The following is a 21,515-nucleotide window of genomic DNA, read 5'->3' as shown; positions in this document are numbered from 1 at the left end:
ACTGTGATTGGTTTATTGCACGTTACACCCGAAACACACACATGACTCATTAAGAGACTAGGGACAACACTTATGGACCATGCACCTGGCGCGTTGACCATATTTTCCGTCATTTTACTGCACCTTTAAAGGAACACTCCACTTTTTTTGAAAATAGGCTCATTTTCCAACTCCCCTAGAGTTAATCAGTTGAATTTTACCGTTTTCGAGCCCATTCAGCCGATCTCCGGGTCTGGCAGTACCACTTTTAACATAGCTTAGCATAGTTCATTGAATCTGATTAGAACGTTAGCATCTCACTCAAAAATGACCAAAGAGTTTCGATATTTTTCATATTTAAAATTAGACTCTTCTGTAGTTACATCGTGTACTAAGACCAACGGAAAATGAAAAGTTTTTCTAGGCCGATATGGCTAGGAACTATACTCTCATTCCGGCGTAATAATCAAGGAACTTTGCTGCTGTACCATGGGTGCAGCAGGCGCAATGTAATTACGCAGCGGTGTGACCCCCTGCTTGCACAGGGAGCGTTCCTTGCAACCATGGAGACATTTGTGAGAGACGCTGCATAATATCATTGTGCAAAACTTTTCATTTTCCGTCGGTCTTAGTACACAATGTAACTACAGAAGAGTAAAGTTTTAAAAACGAAAAATATCGAAACTCTTTGGTCATTTTTGAGCGAGATGCTAACGGTCCAATCAGATTCAATGAACTATGCTAAGCTATGCTAAAAGTGGTACCGCCAGACCCGGAGATTGGCTGAATGGATTCGAAAACTGTAAAACTCAACTGTTTAACTCTAGGGGAGATGGAAAATGAGCCTATTTTCAAAAAAAGTGGAGTGTTCCTTTAAGCACAGCAATGCACTTGTGGGAAGGTTATGCAGTAACATTATTTTGCATTATTCAGCTCTCATGTCAAAGTCGAGACATTCACAGATAACCAGCTGAGCACCGGCTATGACACGAGTACCAGCATCATTTTCGTGGAAAAGGGGTAACAATGTTTTAAATAGGAGGAATTACTGAAGTCAATCAATTTGCTCAAATTTATAATTTGTTCAAATGAATCACTATAAACTATTGGTTTATCAGAAATCACTCATGTTTCTTCAAACAAATTTTCACAAATGTTCAAAAGTTTGGAGTTGGCAAGATTTTTGGCAAGTCTCTAGTCTCTTCTGCTCACCAAGGCTGCATTTATTTGATCAGAAATACAGTTTAAATGTACTATTTAAAAATAACTGATTTGTGTCATATGTTTTAAAAGTGTTATTTATCCCTGTGATGCATTACTCCAGTCTTCAGTGTCACATGATCCTTCAGAAATCATTCTAATATGATGATTTGCTGCTCAAGAAACATTAGTATTATCAATGCTGAAATCAGTTGTGCTGCCTAATATTGTTATTGAAACCATGATACATTTACTTCAGGATTATTTTATGAATAGAACGTTCAAAAGAACAGCATTTATTTGAAAGTCACTTTTGATCAATTTAATGCATCCTTTGTGAATCTTACTGTCCCCAAACTTTTGATGCATTAATAATGGAAACCCTTTATGCTGAAAAAAAGGGACACTTACTTATTGGAAGTATTTTATCAAAGAATCTTCCCTGTGTTCGAAAAAAAAACATTGGATTCTGCTTCTTTTAAGGAAAGTTGTAGGAAGAAACTTGCACATTTGGAAAGTGTTTGTGTTTTTCCAGGAATATTCCAGTGTGATTTCAATTGAAGGAAATGGTGAAATTGGGCTATTTATCAAGTGATTATGATCAATACCATTGATTCAGCAGGTGTAAAGAATTGAATGTCCCATGATTATATTTGATATTCATTGAATCCCAGTCATATTTCCAATAGTGCATAATCAGGCCCATCATAAATAAGGTTTAGTTTTATTAATGTGCACAGTAAGAACAAGGTACATATGAGTTTATGAAATATATCAAACCATCACACTGTTTGAGACCAACATACAGTGAACATGCACTTTGATTAATAAGTGGCACCAAACACTGGTTGTATTTTTGTTCCATTTTCTTTTTTAGCTTTTTTTGAGTTTAGAAAAATATTTTTCCCATTTTCCACATGCATTTGATCATCATTCAGCCGAGCTTTATTTAAAGCTTTTTATTTGAGTGTTTTAATGCCGTTTCTTTCAGTGTTGGGAAGATTGCTGCTGCTGTCTGTTTAAAGCTGGAGAAGCGCTACAGCTAATTAGCCGTCATCTTATTTGCACTGCAGACAGGTTGCTGTGTTATGTGGTTTACATTTGATGTCAAAAAGGCGAAGAATTAAATTAAAAAAAAAAAAAAAAAGACAACTGTATTCTCTGCCTTCGCTGGAAAACTGATTATCAGCGGTACTAATGAATTATGTTGCCATGTATTTTAAATAAACACGACAGACCAAACCCCTTCTGGCTGCTTTTATGTGTCTGTATCTCTAATATTACTGTACATCTAATAATTCATGATTAGATGTAAGGGATCATTTGTCATTTTATTTCAAAGCATTTTTGGATTGAGTTATCCTTAATATGGCACTGTTGCAGCCTGCATTCACATTAGGTTAAACAAGACGAAAATAAAGTGAAAAGAGGATAACTCATAAAAACTGTTTTTCTTAAAGGTGTTGTGGGATACAACACTCTCTAAAGAGCTCCAAAAACCCAAAATAATATATATAAAACTTAATATAACTAAAAACAACAGACACAGAAGAGATCAGCAGTAGGAAAAATTATATTACCATACCGCAGAGAGGGAAAAAAAAACAAAACGCTGTATTATTCATGCCAGGCCAGTAGTTGGCGATGCCACTTCGCAAAAAATACGCACCTATAGACTGAACATGTAATAAGCATGCGTGTCGTTTTCACAAATTCCCGTTTTTGTAGTGTACGTGATAACGGTATAGTTTTTAAAAGCTTGCACTTTGAAACCCGTTTTCAAACGTTTGCATTTTCAGGCCCCCAAAATGCCATTTTTGTCTAATTGAACAACCAAAACGCATAAAAAGTTTTTTTTTCTGTTTTTCTTAGTCAAACCTACAAATGATGCATCACAGCAGCTTTAAACCTCCTTTATACCACAGCAGCTGTGATCAGTGAGGGTTCGAGCATTCTGATTGGTGCACAAAGAGGAGTGGGTGGAGACCAATCAGACAATGGGCATGATGATCTGCCACACCTGTACCTCTCTCTCAATTTCAATTCTATAGTACTTCAATTTAAAGTACTTGCATTTTGTATATATACAATATTGCCAAAGGATTATTACACAAAACATAATAACAAGACAAATAAATATACAATATAATACGAAATACCAATATTGTCTGCAGTGGCATACTGCACATCTGTGAGGCCCCTCCTACCAGCAGTAATTGCATGTATGAAAACTTGTCCGTCTCCCCCATTTTCATTTAAGTGGTATAAATATCTGATTTTGCATGCAGTTAATTATCATTATATCGATGCATTCAATGTTATTATTAAAAACGTAATATAGACTATATGATGTAGGCCTATGTGTAGTGTTTGTGACATAGGCTATATATAGGCAGGCCTAGTTCTTTTAGTCGCAGGAATAAATTTTATAAACTTGCAGGCAAACGTGCCACTGCTGTGATTTAATTGTTATTCTAGCAATAGCAGGAGGTTGCGTCAAGGTTCCTTTTAAAAATTCGTTTTAATTTTTTGTATAATTGTATTATTATTAGACTTCTTCATTTCATGAATTTTAGTGATGCACCGAAAGGATTTATTTAATAATCAACAATCAAATGTAAAGTTACACAATAATTTAAATTGTTCATAAGGCAGTTTTATATAAACATTTTTATAATATAATTATGTTTCTACTCCAATTTGTTGGTGAAATATAAACATGTAAACGACGGCTGTAGTATTCATGACAGATTTACTCAAACATAGCTAGCTAACTCTAACTGGTTAAGTCAAAATTTAATGAAAATACAATCCTGCATATATTTAGCAACATGCTCTTTTCTAGGGTTATTTTTTGCTAGCTACCGAGTTCTGAGGTAAATGTAACATTATGTGACATTGTTCTGTTTTATTGTCTTTCCGTGGTTGAAACACTTGAGCGGTTACATCTAGGTAAGTTGTAGGCTATTGTATTTTTCAATACCTTCAGATGTTCATGTTTATTTGCTGCTGTAACTAGTAGTAAAGAGAAGATGAGATGACCGGTTCATCCGCTTCGGCTACAGATTTATCACGGTGTAAAAGACCGGCAAAATAACATTTATTGTTTAAATTTCGTTATAAATTCGACAGAATTTTTAAACTTGTTTCATATTAAAAATGACAAAGCAAGTTTATTGTGATTATTGTGATTTTCGGATGGCAGGCACGCTACACGCAAGTGAAGTTTTGTTCACGCATCAGCTGAAAACAGCACAGACTAAAAGACTGAGCTCTATATCATTAATCAAAAACAAGAAATCTACATGTTTGTCGTTTATTCACGATGTGCATTAAATAGAACCATCGGAGAAGCTCTACATCCACAATCCATCCAGAGAGTCTTTACTTCGAGACCGGTAGCCCTTTAAGGCCCCATTTACACTGCACGGTTCAAGTGACCCAATTCCGATTTTTTCCTCCTATGTGGCACAGATCGGATATGAGTCATGACCGTGAAAGCAGGAAGCGCATGGATTCCGATTTTCACATATCGGTTTCAGGCCTCATTCATATGTGGTTATAAATCAGATATGAATCGGATACGTGCGTTTGCGCCTGCAGTGTAAGCGGACAGATCGGATATTCCCCTGTAAATGCGACTCCTGCGTCATTGAAAAGTGAGGGGTTTTTAACATTTCGCGGTACAGACATACCTATAACAAACGGAACATCTCTAGTTGACTGGTAGATAATTCATTTCATTTGTTTGTGTTAAATAAAAGGTGATCTGATGTTGAAATGTGTTGCTCTTGAAATCGCACTGAGTGCTCGTTGCCGCTGATGTCAGTGACGACGGCTCGTGCACAGACGCGCGCTTCAGTCCCTATTCGTTCCATTGAAACCACAAAATAAAAAGCACACAAACTTGCAACTGCCCTTGATATACAATCACTGATGAATGCATTTGTTTTAATGACAAAATTTGTATTATTTTTATGTAGGGATGTAACTATTGCATTAAAAGGGTTTCTATATGAATTTATGTCAATAAATTAAGCTCAATGTACCATTGAAATTGATTTGTGATGTCATATAGGCTATTTTTGGTACATTTCGCCAAGTGCAGTGTAAAAAGGAGACATCCTATATAAGTCAATTTTAAAAGAAATGTATGCACGCCTCCCAAAAAACGGATATGGTCAAAAGATCGGATCTGTGCATTAAGACTTGCAGTGTAAATGCGGCCATAGTGTGGCCTCCAAAGCTGACAAACAGCTGCTCTGATTGCCAAAACCGGCCAGAGCTCTCAGTATACCCTCTAATGGCCCTTATGGGACAGAGTGGATGGGGTGCCTGCTCGTTCTCTCCATGAGCGGGGCCGAATTCAAGACAGGAAGGTTCCACAGATACCTTCCCTTTATAGTGATAAAAGTTCTTTGGATTATTTAAATATTGTTTACACAATAAAAATGGTTATTTTAAGAATTGTTCACTGAAAGGTTCTTTAAAGAACCAAAAATGTTTCCCCCTTTTGGAGCCATTATCTTTATGAGTTTATACTTTCATTTGTGTGATTTCATAATTTTAACTATTATTCTAAAGTGTTTCCAGACTTTTGATTGGTCGTATACATTATAATACTGCCTTTTGGCAACAAGACAAACGTCAAGCCAAAACTTGATTTCTATAGCAAGGACTGATCCTGCATTACGCCACTCCTTTGGTTTTATGGTGGGTTAATGATGCAGTAATCTTGTGCACAGGCACACAGGTGATTTCCGCATGCATTCTTCAGGAGCGGAGAGAGGTCAAAGTTTGAACAGCAGAGTTAAAGTACGACCAGTGTGAAGATGAAGGACCCGCTGAGCAGCTGTACTGTGAGTCCAGACCCGTTTCATTCTGTTAACTCTTACAAATACTGTATGTTAAACTACTAACTAGATATCAGCTGTAGCAAATAATAGAGTTCTGATGAGGTGGTCAGTGTTGATAATGGATGAATCTATATCAAACACAGTTCTGACTTGCTCACATTTACATTCTAACCTGGCTGAAGAATTGCTTATTATTAACTAGAAGAGTAACAAGTTAGTTTTTCCTTAAAACTTCCACAAAAAAGTTTTTAAAATCCTCTAAGTTTGAAGGTGTAGACAGACCAACATGATTGATGTATAGTTGCTAGAGGCAGTTTCAGCAATGTTCCTAGTGGTTGCTAGGGAGTTCTGTCTGGTTGCTAGGGTGTTTTCATTCTAAGGGATTTGCCAGGACGTTGCTTGGCAGTTACTGCGTGGTTGCTATGGCATTACGGTTCTCTTGAACATCGGTGTTATATAGTTCTTGTTAATTAAAGCTGAAATAAAATATAAATGTTCTATGAAAAACATTAAAAAAAAATCTTTGAAAATTTAAAATGTTGCCTTGGCATTACTCATTAAAAAAAAAATATGTTTGTAGAAGTACTAAAATTGCTAAAACTGAAATAAAAATAATTGGAAAAAAATGAAAAATTAAGAATTAAGAAAAACAAACTATTACAATTAAATTAAAAATAAAACTGAAAATATAAAAAAAAATCTAATTCAAATTCATATTAATAAATACTATATATAAATAATACAAAAGTAACAGACTGATACATCGATAGATTGATAGATACATTGATAAACTGATACATCAATAGACTGATACATCGATAGATAGACCGTTGCATCGTTACATCGATAGACCGATACAGACAGATACACAGATAGGCAGATAGATACATCGATAGACCGATAGATACATTAGGCCGATAGATACATCAATAGACCGATAGATACATCAATAGACCGATAGATAGACTGATAGATAGACCTAGAGATACATCGATAGATTGATAGACCGTTACATCGATAGACCGTTACGACTGTTACATCGATAGACAGATACATCGATAGATAGACCGTTGCATCATTACATTGATAGATACATCGATAGGCCGATACAGATAGATACACAGATAGGCAGATAGATACGATAGACCGATACATTGACAGATACATCGATAGAGCGATAAATAGACCCAGAGATACATTGTTAGATCGATAGATCGTTACAACGTTACATCGATAGACGTTAGACCGTTACGACTGTTACATCGATAGACAGATACATCGATAGACCAATAGATCGTTATATCGATAGACCGTTACGACTGTTACATCGATAGACAGATACATCGATAGACCAATAGATCGTTACATCGATAGATAGACCAATAGATCAATATACGTTACATCGATAGACCAATAGATCGTTACATCGATAGATAGACCGATAGATCAATATACGTTACATCGATAGACCAATAGATCATTACATCGATAGATGCATAGACCGATAGATCAATAGACATTACATCCATAGAGCGATACATCAATAGATTGATAGATAGATCAATAGATAGATAGACAGAAAGACAGACTTGTGGTTTACTGCTTCATTAAGCTGTATAATTTGTTTCAGTATAATCTGCTGTATCAGGACCTAAAGAGAATCTCTAAGAATGGCGAGTATTTCTGCAAAGAGCTCTTGGCCGTGTTTCAACAAAGGTAACATTCGAACTCTGCTTTTCTTCTCACAAGTTTTCTGTAGTACTTGACCTCTTAAGACTAGATCAAAGATACTCAACTTTCCATTCTCTGGAGAAGAGAATGAAATGGAAAAGAATAAAATAGTTCTTCTGGAAATGCGCTTTGAAACGTTCAGGGCAGAATCTCAATGACCTGAGGAGCCTCAGCTGGACTAATACAACTGACACTGTTTTCTTTGAATTTAGATCTGAACTGGAGATCAGCTATTCAAAAGGACTTCAGAAGATCGCAGGGAAACTCCTTAAAGTCTCGAAAGAGATGAGTGATAAGTGAGTGAGCACGTCTCCATCTAACCCCGAGTTACTGTGTGATTTAGTTATCTCTTCACATGAACAGGGTACAAAACAGGGCGGCTTTCATAACCAATGTCCCAAATTAAATTCACTTTTAAAACCTTGATTTGTGTGGTTTTTAAAACATGTAAACTAAGTAGGTAAAAATATATATATAATTTAGCATTTATAATTCAAATTTTATACATTATATAATGTATAAATATTGTATAAATTATAAAAATACATGTATATAATTTTATTTTTATTACATTTTATATATATAAAATAATTTTAATATATAAAATGTATAAAAATTTAATTTTTTATTATTTGTATATATTTTTATACATTTTATATAATATTATATATATATAATTTTATCTACTTAGTTGTCATGTTTTAATATTGCTACATTTCATTTATTTGTCTGTATATATACAGTAATTTTTTGCTAGGATAATATTTTGTTTGATACATCAAATATTTGTACTTTTAATTTATTTTAAGACACTATTTATAGAAAATGCCAGTACACTACAAAAAAAAAATTCTTTATAGGTTTTTAATTATATTTTTAACAAGTGAAAATATCTTAAAATCCTTGAAACAAATAACTTGTGAAGCAAAACATTAGAAGATATTAAATCTAGTTTTCAGAGAATGTATCTTTAATACGAGTTATTTTGTCTTGCACTGGCAGATTTTTTCCATGTTTTAAGTATAAACATGTTAAAAACAAGACTTAATATCTTATGTATTGTTGCTTTTCATGTCAATTTTAGCCTTTTAGATAGTGTACCTGGAAAATAATAGAAAAATACTCCACTTAAGAACAGGATTTTTTGCAGTGTAATGTCATGTTGACTGCGTCAGCAGTGCAGGTTAATATTTGATGCACTTTCCTTGCAAACTCATTGACAGTTTTTCCTCTTCAAAGCTCCACATATCGCGCGTGGTCCTTCATATCAGATGAAATGTACGCCTCAGCAGATGCCCACCGGTATGACACTACACTGGATGAGGCTCTTTTTATTATTCATGTGGGTTGGTGTTATGTATTTATATTGGGCTTATTCTTTCAGCATACTGGGAAATGCTCTCAACCAAGATGCTATTCAGGAAATCCGTCAAATCCTAGATGAACACAGCAAAAGAAAAAGACCGGTATATCACTGAATGTTTATGCAACATATGCATGCAACATGTTAGGATTTACAGCAGCATGTTTACATTATGTCTTGTTTGTACACAGCTCGACAATGCTGTTGAAAAGTCTGGAAAGCTTGTTCTTACAAACTGGAGTGAGCAAATTAAGGTAAGAAAATAAGTGTTTTTCTGATTCTGAGGGATCAATTCAAACAACCCAATAAAAAGGAATTCAGAAGCACTTTTGTTTTGCCATAAGGAGAATAAGTTTTGAACAGAAATGTGTTTCTACAGCTGAAGAAGAAGCTGATTGGGTTGACGAGAGAACATGAAGCTCTCTTCAGCTTTGTGGAGAAAAATAAGCAAATCTCTACGGAGAAAGAAAAGCAGAAGGTATTTGTGATTGTTCATTGACTGGGGAAAGCAACTAACACAGTTATGTTTGTGACAAAAGACAAAACTAATGGCGTTCATTTCTGCCCAGATGTTTAATAGATTGACTAAATCAGCAGAGCTTCAGGCCAGAGTTGATGAGGAATATTTCAACACCAACGTGGAGGGTCACCACATCCGACTGAAGCTGGAGAACACACTGAAAACCTGCTACCAGGTTCAGGCTGTTTTCCACATCTTTATATTTTTATCCTCTCTGAAGCCGTTGCGTTTTGACTGATTCAGTGCTGCATTTCAGATCGTTCAGGAGCTCGAGAAGCAAAGAATAGAGACTCTGTCCAACGCCCTGGACAAGTACAGCCTCTTCATGACTGTCTACGCACAGACCGTCATTCACGTGAGCAACTGAACAATTCTGATTTTTAGATTCTGCCTTTGAATTCATGGGTGTAAATTTGAATTGAAATGGAACTGGATTAAATACTATTCAATACATTCAAAAACATTTAATTTACTGTTGCCATACAGTACCACAAAATGTCCACACTTCCTTTTACAATATATATATAAGGATTAATCTATATTTAATTTATCATTTATGCAGTGAAGACTGGAAAGTGTTTATTCAATTTCTGTATATTACCTACCTGTTAGACAGGTAAATATGACATTTATTATAATGAGTTTATTGTGAAGATTGTTTTAAGTTCACTTAAATTAAAAGTTTTTTAAAGCCTAATAAATGTTGAAATTGATAGCTTTTAGTTATACTGTAATGTTGAATGTCTATAATTAATGTTTAAAAAAATCAATTTCATAGAGACGTCAGTAGCAGTATTAGTATCAGTCATACTGGCCTTCATTCATAAAAAGATGCCATTAAACAAATATTTACTGTCTTTAAGTTGTTTCTGCATTAATTTGGAGAGTAACTGTGAAATTATTACAATATAAAAATATGGTAACACTTTAGTATAGGGAACACATATAAACTATTAACTATAACTTTTCCCTCAATAAACTCCTAATTTGCTGCTTATTAATAGTTAGTAAGTTAGTTGTTAAGTTCATGTATTGGGTATTGGGATTAAGAATGTAGAATAAGGTCATGCAGAATAAGTCATTAATATGTGCTTAATAAGTACTAATAAATAGCAATATTCTAGTAATATGCATGCTAATAAGCAACTAGTTAAAAGACCCTGAAATAAGGTGTTACAGATAACACTTAAGCAAAACATGGTCAGGTCAAAGTGTCAAATTTTCGGTTCCAAATTTTTATCGATTTTACTGGTAGTCCAATGTATGAAGAATTTTTGGGTATAATATGTCACAGTTTACTTTATTTTGCTATCCTCACTTACATAAATGAACTATAGTGTCCTGCACCCACTAGTGAAAATATATCAAAAATGTCTGAATAATTTTTGGTTTGACTGTATAAATTACATATTACATATTTACAGTAAGGCCCATTTGTTAACATTAATGCATTAACTAACACGAACAATGAACAATATGTTTTCACTGCATTTATTAACCTTAATGTTAGTTAATACAAATATTCATTTTAGTTCACAGTGCATTAAGCAATGCTAACAGATAACTTTTGATTTTAAAAATGTAGCCTATTAGTAAATGCTGAGATTAACATTAACTAAGATTAATAAAGTAGAAGTATTGTTCATTGTTAGTTCATGTAGTTAACGAATGAAACATTATTGTAAAGTGTTACCCATATTTCTTTCCCCTTGAATTCTTGCAATATTTTTTTTGTTTTAATTCAATTCAAACAGGCAACATTTTAAGCATTTTCCATATAATGTGAACAAAAATTGCTAAAGTGAAGTAAACTTTCATTTAAAACTAGCAATTACGTCTTTGTATAGATTTTCTTGAAGTGGTTAAACTGGCTTTTAGGTCAGTGTGATTGATTAGCTTTTTCAGTTTTTTCATTTGTTTTGTTTTTTGGTGGCAGAGTCACAAACAGATCGAGCAGGCCGTACGGAGGGTTGATGTAGAGAAAGACATTCAATCACTGGTTGAGGATGTCAGTGCTACAGTGGACGAGAACAAAGCTGAATTACTCATGGCTGACTACTTTGTAAGTCTTTGAGTTTACAACACTAATTCATGTGGAAGGAATTTAAATGAAATAGGTTATTTTGTTTTTTGTGTGTGTGTGTTTGTGCAGGAGGAAGAAGGAAAAACAGTCATGGGGAAAGACAGAAGGAAAGATGGCATCAGGACTAAACTTCAGCGTCTAGAGGACTGCATCACAAAAACAAAAAGCGACAGAGAAGGTTTAGATCTTGTGGGCAGTGGCGGTTCATGGGATTTCTTTCTTGGCTTAACAATTCAGAGGGGGTGCTAATAAAAAATTTTAAGAGCATCAATAACTTCAATATCCTGCATTGACTGCATTTTCTTAATTTAATTTTCCATTTTTACCTTAAAACTATACATTTAAAAGGTCACATTGTAAAATGTGCACAATTATTAATCGTTTTCAGTTTCACTGAATATCTTTATTAGTCTTATCAGCATCTTGAATCAACTTAAAACAAATCTTTGAATCTACTTAAAGGGTTAGTTCACCCAAAAATGAAAATGATGTCATTAATGACTCACCCTCATGCCGTTCCACACCCGTAAGACCTCCGTTCATCTTCGGAACACAGTTTAAGATATTTTAGATAGATAGATATTTTAAATGTTTGTACGGTATACTGTCCATGTCCAGAAAGGTAATAAAAACATCATCAAAGTAGTCCATGTGACATCAGTGGGTTAGTTAGAAGTTTTTGAAGCATCGACAATACATTTTGGTCCAAAAATAACAAAAACTACGACTTTATTCAGCATTGTCTTCTCTTCCGGAATCCTTTCCATTGAATTGATTCCATTGAATCCTTTCATCTGTCGGCGTTGGTAATGCACTTTAGCGTCATTGTTTTTGCCGATTAGGACATCCGCGACATGCACACTTATGCACCATTTTAAAAAATATAGCAATACCAAAATACAAACAATGTAGAATAGCTTGAATACAGCGTGCGTCTCCCTCAGACTGTAAACGAAGCTCGGGCGCACCGGATAACACGTCATCAGCGTCACTGCGGAGTCGTGAACCCGGATTGACAACAGACCCGGAAGAGAATACAATGCTGAATAAAGTCGTAGTTTTTGTTATTTTTGGACCAAAATGTATTTTCGATGCTTCAATAACTTTTAACTAACCCACTGATGTCACATGGACTACTTTGATGATGTTTGTATTAGCTTTCTGAACATGGACAGTATACCGTACATACATTATGAATGGAGGGACAGAAAGCTCTCGGACTAAATCTAAAATATCTTAATTTGTGTTCCGAAGATGAACGGAGGTCTTACGGGTTTGGAACGACATGAGGGTGAGTTATTAAGGACATCATTTTCATTTTTGGGTGAACTAACCCTTTAAAACAAATCTTTGAATCAACTTAAAACAACTTAAAGCAGCCTCCCCAGTGAAAAGAATACATTTATTGAAACTAAGCTGTGGAACTTCTGTTATTTTCTAACATGTCAGTGTCACTTGTTTGGTATTTAGAAACTGAGATAATAAGGAAGAAACAGGATACTGTTCCTAAATATCATCAGAAGAACAAATGATAAGAAAACTGCAGACACACTACTTTAGAAGAGGACCTCAGGGAACTGAATTTTAAAAAAGTGTGATAAGACCCCTTTAAATAGAACTGGTTTATTCCTCAGAGATCTTATTAGGTGGTTCTGTCCTGTTATATTGTTCACATTATATGACATCTAGCTCAACGCTGACACATAAATCTGGTTTTCAGGTTTAGAGAAAATGGTGAAAGTATACACAGAACAGCCAAACTTCTCAAATCAAAAAAACCTGGAGGAAACAGAACAGTTGCTGGACGAGGTGAGATCTTACTTTCTATTCTAATGTTCTGCTAAATTTTAAGTATACTTCAAATGTTTCCCAAAAAACAAAACAGGATTTAATGAAATTTTCATTCAGACTTTTTAACCCTGCTGTATGTATATTTTATCAAAAATGTGGTATTCAACAAACCAAACACTGACTGATCTCTCTCTCTGTAGGCCATCCTCAAACTGGACCTTTTAGAGGCGACGCACTGCAAACTGACTCAGAGTCTGGCGGAGTTAGAGGGAAAACCCAGATCAAGACATCGATTCACTGACAGCATTACTAAATGGAAAGAAAAGGTGAGTTTTAAACATGTTTAGTTATAGAAGCATTATTAGGGCCCGAGTACCGATGGTGTGAGGACCCTATTGGAAGCTTGTACCCGGGCGTGGCAGGGGGATCGACAGCGCCCCCTTGAACGGGGTCCGAAAACATGGTCCATATATGTCAAACACACTTGCACGTATATGTATGGAACTCAGTATACATATAAATATACATATCAACTTAATTCAAAGGGAGGTTTTCATAACTCATTGAAAGATATTTGTTCTTCTTTTAAGCATAAACAATTCATTTTGTTCAATTTTTCAAGACTTAATTTTATATTTGCATCTCAAGTAAATGCATCAAAGATGTTTAGATATTTGTATTGCAAAACTGGACAAAAATACTGAGAAAGATATAGATTTTCTGCAATGCATGCAACTTTTAATGCAATAAATTTATAAATTTCAGACTTTCTTCTCTGATTTAAGATTTTTTAAGGCCTTAATTTGTGTAAGAGTGAATTAAGACTTTTTGAGACATGCAAAAACCCTGCAATGATAATAAAATAACACAGAATTTTAGTAAAACTATTATTAATATGCATTTTAAGTGCAATCTTGTGGGAAAAGTTGAACAAAAAACCGGGGAGTCTGTGTAGGTACTGGGGGACTGATAATAGAACAGAATTTTAAGAAGAAATTTCTTAAACAAAATACTCAAATATGTTTTTTTTTATAGATTTATGTGAAAATCGAGTGTCAAAAGAAACTCTTAAATCATCCTTGGCCGATTCGGTATATTATGTAAAACCACCATTAAACATGCAAGTGATAAACATAAGTGGGTTAATTGAGAAAGTAGGTCAGCACTAGTTTAGCATAATATTTTGTTTTTGCTGTTGCTTTTAAACGGCCTACAGTTTGTTGACTGTAATATATGGCTTCCCCAAGGCTGCAGGGTGGAGAGAGACAGTATCACAATTTTAATAAACAAGGTTTAGACAAAAAAAAAAAAAAAAAAAAAGGTTTCATGTTCTTGTTCAAATCCTTTCTCTGGTTTTGCTCCAGGACTGTGAGCACAGCGTAGTGCAGCTTTCCCGACCTATGAGGATCAAAAAGACTCCGTTCAGATCCCGTCAGTCCATGAGGACCGCCATGATCAATAAAAGTGCAGTGACCAACCAAAGCCCTGATATGACAAGCAAAGAGCCCTCGAATGAGACGACCAAAGTCGATGACCAACAGAGTGGTCCGGTTAATGGATGCGTGACTGAATCTGAAGAGGATAAAGGTGAACAGCGAGCCACATGTGTTTATCTTCTCTTCCATTCAAGAATTTTCTTAACACACAAACTGATTTAATAAAACAGGTGCAGAATTCTGCTCTATCGGCAGATGCAAGGCTTTATACAGCTTTACGTCAGAAAGAGAGGACGAGTTAAACATTAATGAAGGTAATATGGTAGTTCATCTTAATACATCATCCCTCAGCACCTGCTTTCTGTTGACTCTCCCTCTTCAATCTGGCAGGAGACGTACTAGATATCTTTCAGAAGGAAGACACGGGCTGGTGGTTCGGTGAGCTGAACGGACAGAGAGGACATTTCCCTTCCACATACGTCGAAGAGCTGCCTGTTTTTACTGCGATGAAGTCATCTGAAGCTTAGCTTCGAAAGAGCATGTGAAGAAAAAGGTCACTGACCTCAGTGCCACTAAATTATGATTTACTCATGCTGTAGGGTTAAACCCACTTTAAATTAATTACTTCACATGACCTTTCCATGTGATTAAAGAAAAACGTACTTTTGAAAATCATTTAAATGAATTATTTCAACACTGAACGATTCACTCACAAATCATACAGTACTACATCTTGTGAGTAGTTACAGGGCACAAGAGCAATATCTAGCCGATTAAATATTTTAGAGCAGAGCATAAATGTATTTACTACAAAAATTCCCATAAAGTCTTGAAAGTAAAATTATAAAAGGTCATGTTTTCAGGTTTTTCATGACCATGGGAAGCCTATCAGTTAAATGCAAGTGTGTGGCTATAGAACCTTTTATCTAAATATATTGTATAGTGAAAAAAAAATAGATTTCATTTGTGATTTTGACAGCACAGTAATTAATAAACTACAATGGTTTAGAACTTCCTGTCACTGTAGTATAACTAAATTAAGAAATTTCAAAGCACTTTTTAAAGATTGTTTCTCGTTTATTGTTAAAATTACAAGCCAATAAATGAATGTACAAAATATGTAAAAGGTAAATAAAAGCTTGATGTACTTGCTAATGATATCTACAAATATGGTGTCTGGGTCTCTGACCGTTTCAAATGGATCTGAAATGATCCATTAGCTTCGGTTCATCAGTCAGGCCATCTTTGCACCACTGTGAAGCGCCACAAACTCTCTCCGGACATTAGCGAGAAAGGCAGAAAAGTTGTTGGTCTCCTGCAGTCTGTGTTCTAGATGTGCCATTTTCTCCAGTGGAGGGTCACAAGAGATGACTAAGGGGAAAAATATAATCATGTTATTCAGTACTTAGTTTTGTCAGTCATTATACACTAACGTTTAAAAAGTTTGGGCTAAGTAGGATTTTTTTTTTAAAGAAATTAAACTTTTACTCAGCAAGGATGCATTACATTTATCAAAATTGACAGTATAGACGTTTATATTGTTACAAATCGGTTGCCACAAAAATATTAAAGGGTTAGTTCACCCAAAAATGAAATTTCTGTCATTAATCACTCACCCTCATGTGGTTTCACACCCGTAAGACCTTCTTTCATCTTTGGAACACAAATGAAGATATTTTTAATTTACCACTTTATTTACAAAATATTAATTATCACGCATTCACAAGAGCACCAGGACACATGCGTGTTGTGTTGACGCAAAAGCAGATGTTGTTGTGTGAAATAAAGTGGTAAAAAAAACCTTTTTTGTACAAACAAAGCACTCGTGAGGTTAAAAGTGAGGTTAAACTACTGGAGTCACATGGATTACTTTAATGATGTCTTTACTACCTTTCTGGGGCTTGAAAGTGGTAGTTGTGTAGGCTGTCAATGGAGGCACAGAAATGGCTCAAATTTCATCAAAAAGATCTTCATTTTTGTTCCAAAGATGCATGAATATCTTATGGGTTTGGAACGACATGAGGGTGAACAATTAATAACAGAAATTAATAGGAAATGTTTCTTAAGCAGCAAATCAGCATGTTAGAATGATTTTGAATTGTAATGTTTTTAAATTGTAGTAATATTTCACAATAGTTTTTACTGTATTTTTGATCAAATAAATGCAGCCTAAGTGAGCATTTTTAAATGTTTCAAAAACATTTAAAAAATCTCAAATTCATCAAAAACATTTAAGTTTTATTTATGCAATAATTAAATTACCTCATTAAATAATAAAATAAATATATACTTTTATCAGTATAAACCAATGCTGGGGCCTAATCACATACAGGAGGAAAATTTCATTTAACAATAATTGATTTCTTTATGGTAACTACTCGTTTTAACGTTAAAAGATAGTAAAGAGATCAGTCTCAGAAAATGAATACTTACTGTGGTAAACGCCCTCTGCATCAAGCTGGAGGAGGAACGTATGGACCATGTCTGGATCTTTACGACTGATGTTCCTGAAGACAAACTGCAGCTTCTCACCTTCAAATCAACAGATGTTGATGATAAATGATCAAACCTTACATCCAAGTATGAGACGATTATTAAAAATGCAATTATTCTAAAATATACAATTGCATTACCAATTATATTATCAACAACAACAACAATTTGAGTGAAAAAGTTCAATTGAAAATGCTTACATTTGATTAAATTCAAAATCCTTAAACTTCAAAATCCTAAAATGTCCAGGTTTAAATTGAAAAAAGTCATAGATTTTCAATGTACTCTCAGACTTTTGTATCTCACTCTATTCGAATGATGTTTTTAATGCATAATGAAAGAAAAAAACAACTTCATACTCAAGTCATGCTATAGTTAAGCACAAAAACTTTACCTTGGATTTTTCTGATCTCAAGACTGAGGTGTTTCTGAAAGACGTCTTTACATTTGTTCAGCTTCTTCAGTCTGTCTTTGTTGGCTTTGTTTTGTGACTGAATCACTATAAAAATGCATAAAAAAAGCATTGATGACATCAGCAATAATAAAGCTCTGTCTGTTGTGACTGTCTGTCGCCTAACAGTCATATGCAGGAAATGAAGACTTCATATGGAAACATTTATGAACAAATAGAGCTCGTTTCTAATTGTTTTAATGGGCATATAACGTGCATGCCATTCAAATATATTCTTAGTAAATGATTCACAAATTAAGTGCTTCTGTGCAATTATTTGTTAGAATGATTCAGAAAGTGTTCATGAATCGCTCATCTGTAATGACCGGATAACTCTCTCTCCGTTACACATCAACACATAAAGGCTATGACAGCACATGAGAGGAAAGAGAGGTCTACACACATTCCCTGTTTCTGGCCTGATCCTTCTTGAGCTTCTCAATTCTCTGAAATAAGAGTGCTTTGTGATGCTCCTTGTCTTCAATCTCTGACACAACCTCAAGATGTTCAGCACTCTTCTTTTTCAGTGAAGATGTTTTCTCCTTCAAATCTAATTAAAAAAAATTTCATAGTGGTCATTCTGTCCAACTGCCCATTGCAGATGGCATGTATATTAAAGTGTCAAACTATTGTGCCAGTCAAAATCTTACCTTGTTTGTAAACATGTATCATGTCAAACATGGTTTCATCCTCCTTGCATTTCTTAAAGCAAGTATCTGTGTAGGAAAAAAATAAATAAAAATGATGTATAAGCACTTATAAATAGTCCTGGGCCATTTGAAATATGAAATATATAAATATATGATATTTAAGTGCTTAGTTTTATGACCAAAGCTCTGTAGTTTTAATTTTGAGGGGCAAAACATATAATGCAATGCAATACAATGATAATTGAGATGAAAAGCCTTTGATTTTAACATGATTTTTCATATGGATGATCAAGTAAACTTAAGTTGTTTCAGTCCAGTAAATGTTCATCTTGAAATATTAACAATATAAATGTTATTTTTACATTTATTTTATGATTTCACAGTACAAAGACATGAATTGTGACCTGAAGGTGGATGTTTTTACAATTATACTAAAAGGCCTTTTACGTGCTAAAAGAAAAATGTATAAACTATCAATCAGATGACAGAAGCTTTGTAGTAGATTGTGTGCAAAACATTTTTTTTTATCAAAGTTTAGATTATATTGGTAATTTAGAGGCCTTAGAAATTCATATATATGATATAGTATGCTTAGGGTTAAAACCAACCAATTTGACCCTGTTTATATTAAAGGGTTAGTTCACCCAAAAATGAAAATTCTGTCATTTATTACTCACCCTCATGTCGTTCCACACCCGTAAGACCTTCGTTAATCTTCTGAACGCAAATTAAGATATTTTTTGATGAAATCGTTATTTTGTTTTTTTTTGGCTCATAAAAAGTATTCTTGTCGCTTTATAATTCTAATATTGAACCACTGAACTCACATGAACTGATTTAAATATGTTTTTAGTACATTAATGGACCTTGAGAGTCTGAATGGCATTGCTGGCTATGCAGACCTCACTGAGCCATCGGATTTCATCAAAAATATCTTAATTTGTGTTCCGAAGATTAACGAAGGTCTTACGGGTGTGGAACGACATGAGGGTGAGTAATAAATGACATTATTTTCATTTTTGGATGAACTAACCCTTTAATCAGGGATGCAAACAGGTAAGGGGGGAAAAAGGTGAGAACATTGCGCGAGGCAGGGGCATGCTATGCTGCGCACTGATTTTATTTGCTTTACATGCTCAGTTGTAGTTACTTTAAGGGATTTTTCATTTATTTTGTATTACCCTATATGTCCAAAACTAATTTTTCACGAAAAAAATTTCAAAATCAACATTTGGTTAAAATTTCATGTTATAAAAGACAAAGTGACAATATTGGCTGATTAGATGGCAATACTGTTTACTATATCTCAGATACATAAAATATTACCCATTATAGACATAGTTTTTAAAGTAAAGAGTAAAGGAAACACTGTACAGTACTTATTGAAGCAACCAGTTATTTACCCTTAACAACCTCCATAAAAACACTTTCTCATTGGATCTATGCAAATCCCATGGGTGACCCATTTTGATCTCAAAAAGGTGAGTTCTCACTGAAAAGTGTGGAGTTTGCGTCTATGTTTAATGCATGTTCTTGGTCTAATTTGGAAAAATTCATCAGTTCTTGTTGTTCCAAATATATATAATTAAGCTTTTTATGCACTTTTATTTGCCTATTCACATTTCTTTGAATCAGTTTTCACAAAAAAGTTTTCTCATTTGATAAAGATAAGACATTCAGAGTAAATACAAACATTTCAAGGGCTAAATGTACCACAATATTTTTTCTGCCATATCACCCAGACTATTTTTAATGTAGATGGATCATAATGCTAGATAATTCATCTTACATGTCCATCCACTTTAATGCACATCCAATGGCAACCACAAAACAATCCTGTGAGTCTCTCACCCAAGACAGACTTCATGTAGTGCCTGTGCTCTTGACAGAGCTCTGCAGCCGTGTCATTGAGCACCTCTCCCATGGCCTGATCCAGCAGTTTGGTCCTGATCTCCTCCAGTCTGCTGTTGAACTGCTCCACTACATTATAGTCTCTGATAGAGGCCATGATGAGCTGCAGGATCATCCAAACAACACAATGACTGTTATTACAACCGCAGTCTGCTCACGTTCAGATGTTTACTCCATATTACATACCGTCTGCCTACTCTATTCGACAATAACATAGTATAATCATATATAATATCTCATTAGCAGACGGTCAAGAGGTTAAGAGGTTATTTTTACATGTAACGTAAATCTTTAGAGCGTTACCATTTTAATCTTTTTTCTTCATTTATATGCGCTGAAACTTAGATAATATTGGTTAAATGTTCTTTTGATAGTCGTAAAGTACATATAAATCACTCACCCGTTTTATTGAAAGAAAATAAACGCAAATTTATTCTTCTTGTTTTCAAAAATCGGCGCCTGATCTGTCAGCAGTTACACAGGAAATGGCGTCAGATAAACGTGTCGTCATTACTACAAAATAGCGGCATGAAATTACTTTTGTTTAAATGTTAAACTGCTCACGGTATACATAATAAGTTATGAAGTACGCATTTTATTTTCCCTAAAAATGCTACGTTTTTAGTAGTTATATCTTATCTGCGGTCGTATATTTCCACTTAATTCTGTATTAATGCTTCGCCATCTAGTGCTAGTTCTGCATTTAAATTCTACATTTTTAGCATTACAAATATCTCATCAGGAACAGGAAAACAATACACTTTTTAAATAGTAGGAAGTATAATTTTAATGTCTGGCTTATAATTGTATTTGTGATCACAAATTGCCATATTAATTGTATATATCAACATACTACACCTCCCTCTGGTGGACAGGGGAGTTTGTTGACAACAAATGTGGTTCGAGTAGAGATAAAGTATGGAGGTTTTTTCCTAACAAAATTAAAATGAAAATTCAAATGCTTAAAAAGATCAAATAATAAATGAAACTCTCAAAACAGCTGCTCAAATGATAAATCAAATGCTCAAATCATCAAATAATAAATCAAACT

At 34.3% G+C, this 21,515-nt stretch overlaps 2 protein-coding genes across 3 annotated transcripts; one reads left to right on the top strand and one right to left on the bottom strand.

Moving 5' to 3' along the window:
• Positions 1-1,418: 1,418 nt before the first annotated feature.
• On the top strand, positions 1,419-16,119 carry nostrin (nitric oxide synthase trafficking). The gene is made up of 16 exons (XM_048194627.1): positions 1,419-6,038; positions 7,666-7,751; positions 7,979-8,062; positions 9,006-9,068; positions 9,151-9,232; positions 9,321-9,383; positions 9,509-9,607; positions 9,699-9,824; positions 9,906-10,004; positions 11,586-11,711; positions 11,802-11,910; positions 13,453-13,541; positions 13,724-13,849; positions 14,888-15,110; positions 15,190-15,273; positions 15,350-16,119. The coding sequence occupies exons 1-16, from the start codon at positions 6,012-6,014 to the stop codon at positions 15,484-15,486; spliced, it is 1,623 nt and encodes a 540-aa protein (XP_048050584.1). The 5' UTR covers positions 1,419-6,011; the 3' UTR covers positions 15,487-16,119.
• Positions 16,016-21,010, bottom strand: spc25 (SPC25 component of NDC80 kinetochore complex). 2 transcript variants are annotated; one of them, XM_048194629.1, is made up of 7 exons: positions 20,865-21,010; positions 20,405-20,567; positions 18,554-18,619; positions 18,307-18,453; positions 17,847-17,951; positions 17,393-17,491; positions 16,016-16,330 (listed from the first exon to the last, which is right to left on the bottom strand). In XM_048194629.1, the coding sequence occupies exons 2-7, from the start codon at positions 20,559-20,561 to the stop codon at positions 16,194-16,196; spliced, it is 711 nt and encodes a 236-aa protein (XP_048050586.1). In that variant the 5' UTR covers positions 20,562-20,567; positions 20,865-21,010; the 3' UTR covers positions 16,016-16,193. The 2 variants fall into 2 exon arrangements, with proteins under 2 accessions (XP_048050586.1, XP_048050585.1); XM_048194628.1 differs by having other exon boundaries at positions 20,768-20,916.
• Positions 21,011-21,515: the final 505 nt, after the last annotated feature.

The sequence above is a fragment of the Megalobrama amblycephala genome, linkage group LG6 (assembly GCF_018812025.1).
Source record: "Megalobrama amblycephala isolate DHTTF-2021 linkage group LG6, ASM1881202v1, whole genome shotgun sequence".
NCBI lineage: Eukaryota > Metazoa > Chordata > Actinopteri > Cypriniformes > Xenocyprididae > Megalobrama > Megalobrama amblycephala.
This window is presented reverse-complemented; position numbering and strand designations above follow the sequence as displayed.

Coding starts and splice junctions, on each gene's coding strand:
- nostrin (XM_048194627.1), top strand. CDS start 6,012: ATGAAGGACCCGCTGAGCAGCTGTACT. Junction 9,069..9,150: donor GCCTCAGCAGATGCCCACCG/GTATGACACTAC, acceptor TTATTCTTTCAG/CATACTGGGAAATGCTCTCA. Junction 13,542..13,723: donor CAGAACAGTTGCTGGACGAG/GTGAGATCTTAC, acceptor CTCTCTCTGTAG/GCCATCCTCAAACTGGACCT.
- spc25 (XM_048194628.1), bottom strand. Junction 18,454..18,553: donor GATACATGTTTACAAACAAG/GTAAGATTTTGA, acceptor TTTTTTAATTAG/ATTTGAAGGAGAAAACATCT. Junction 17,952..18,306: donor TCAGGCCAGAAACAGGGAAT/GTGTGTAGACCT, acceptor GCATTTTTATAG/TGATTCAGTCACAAAACAAA.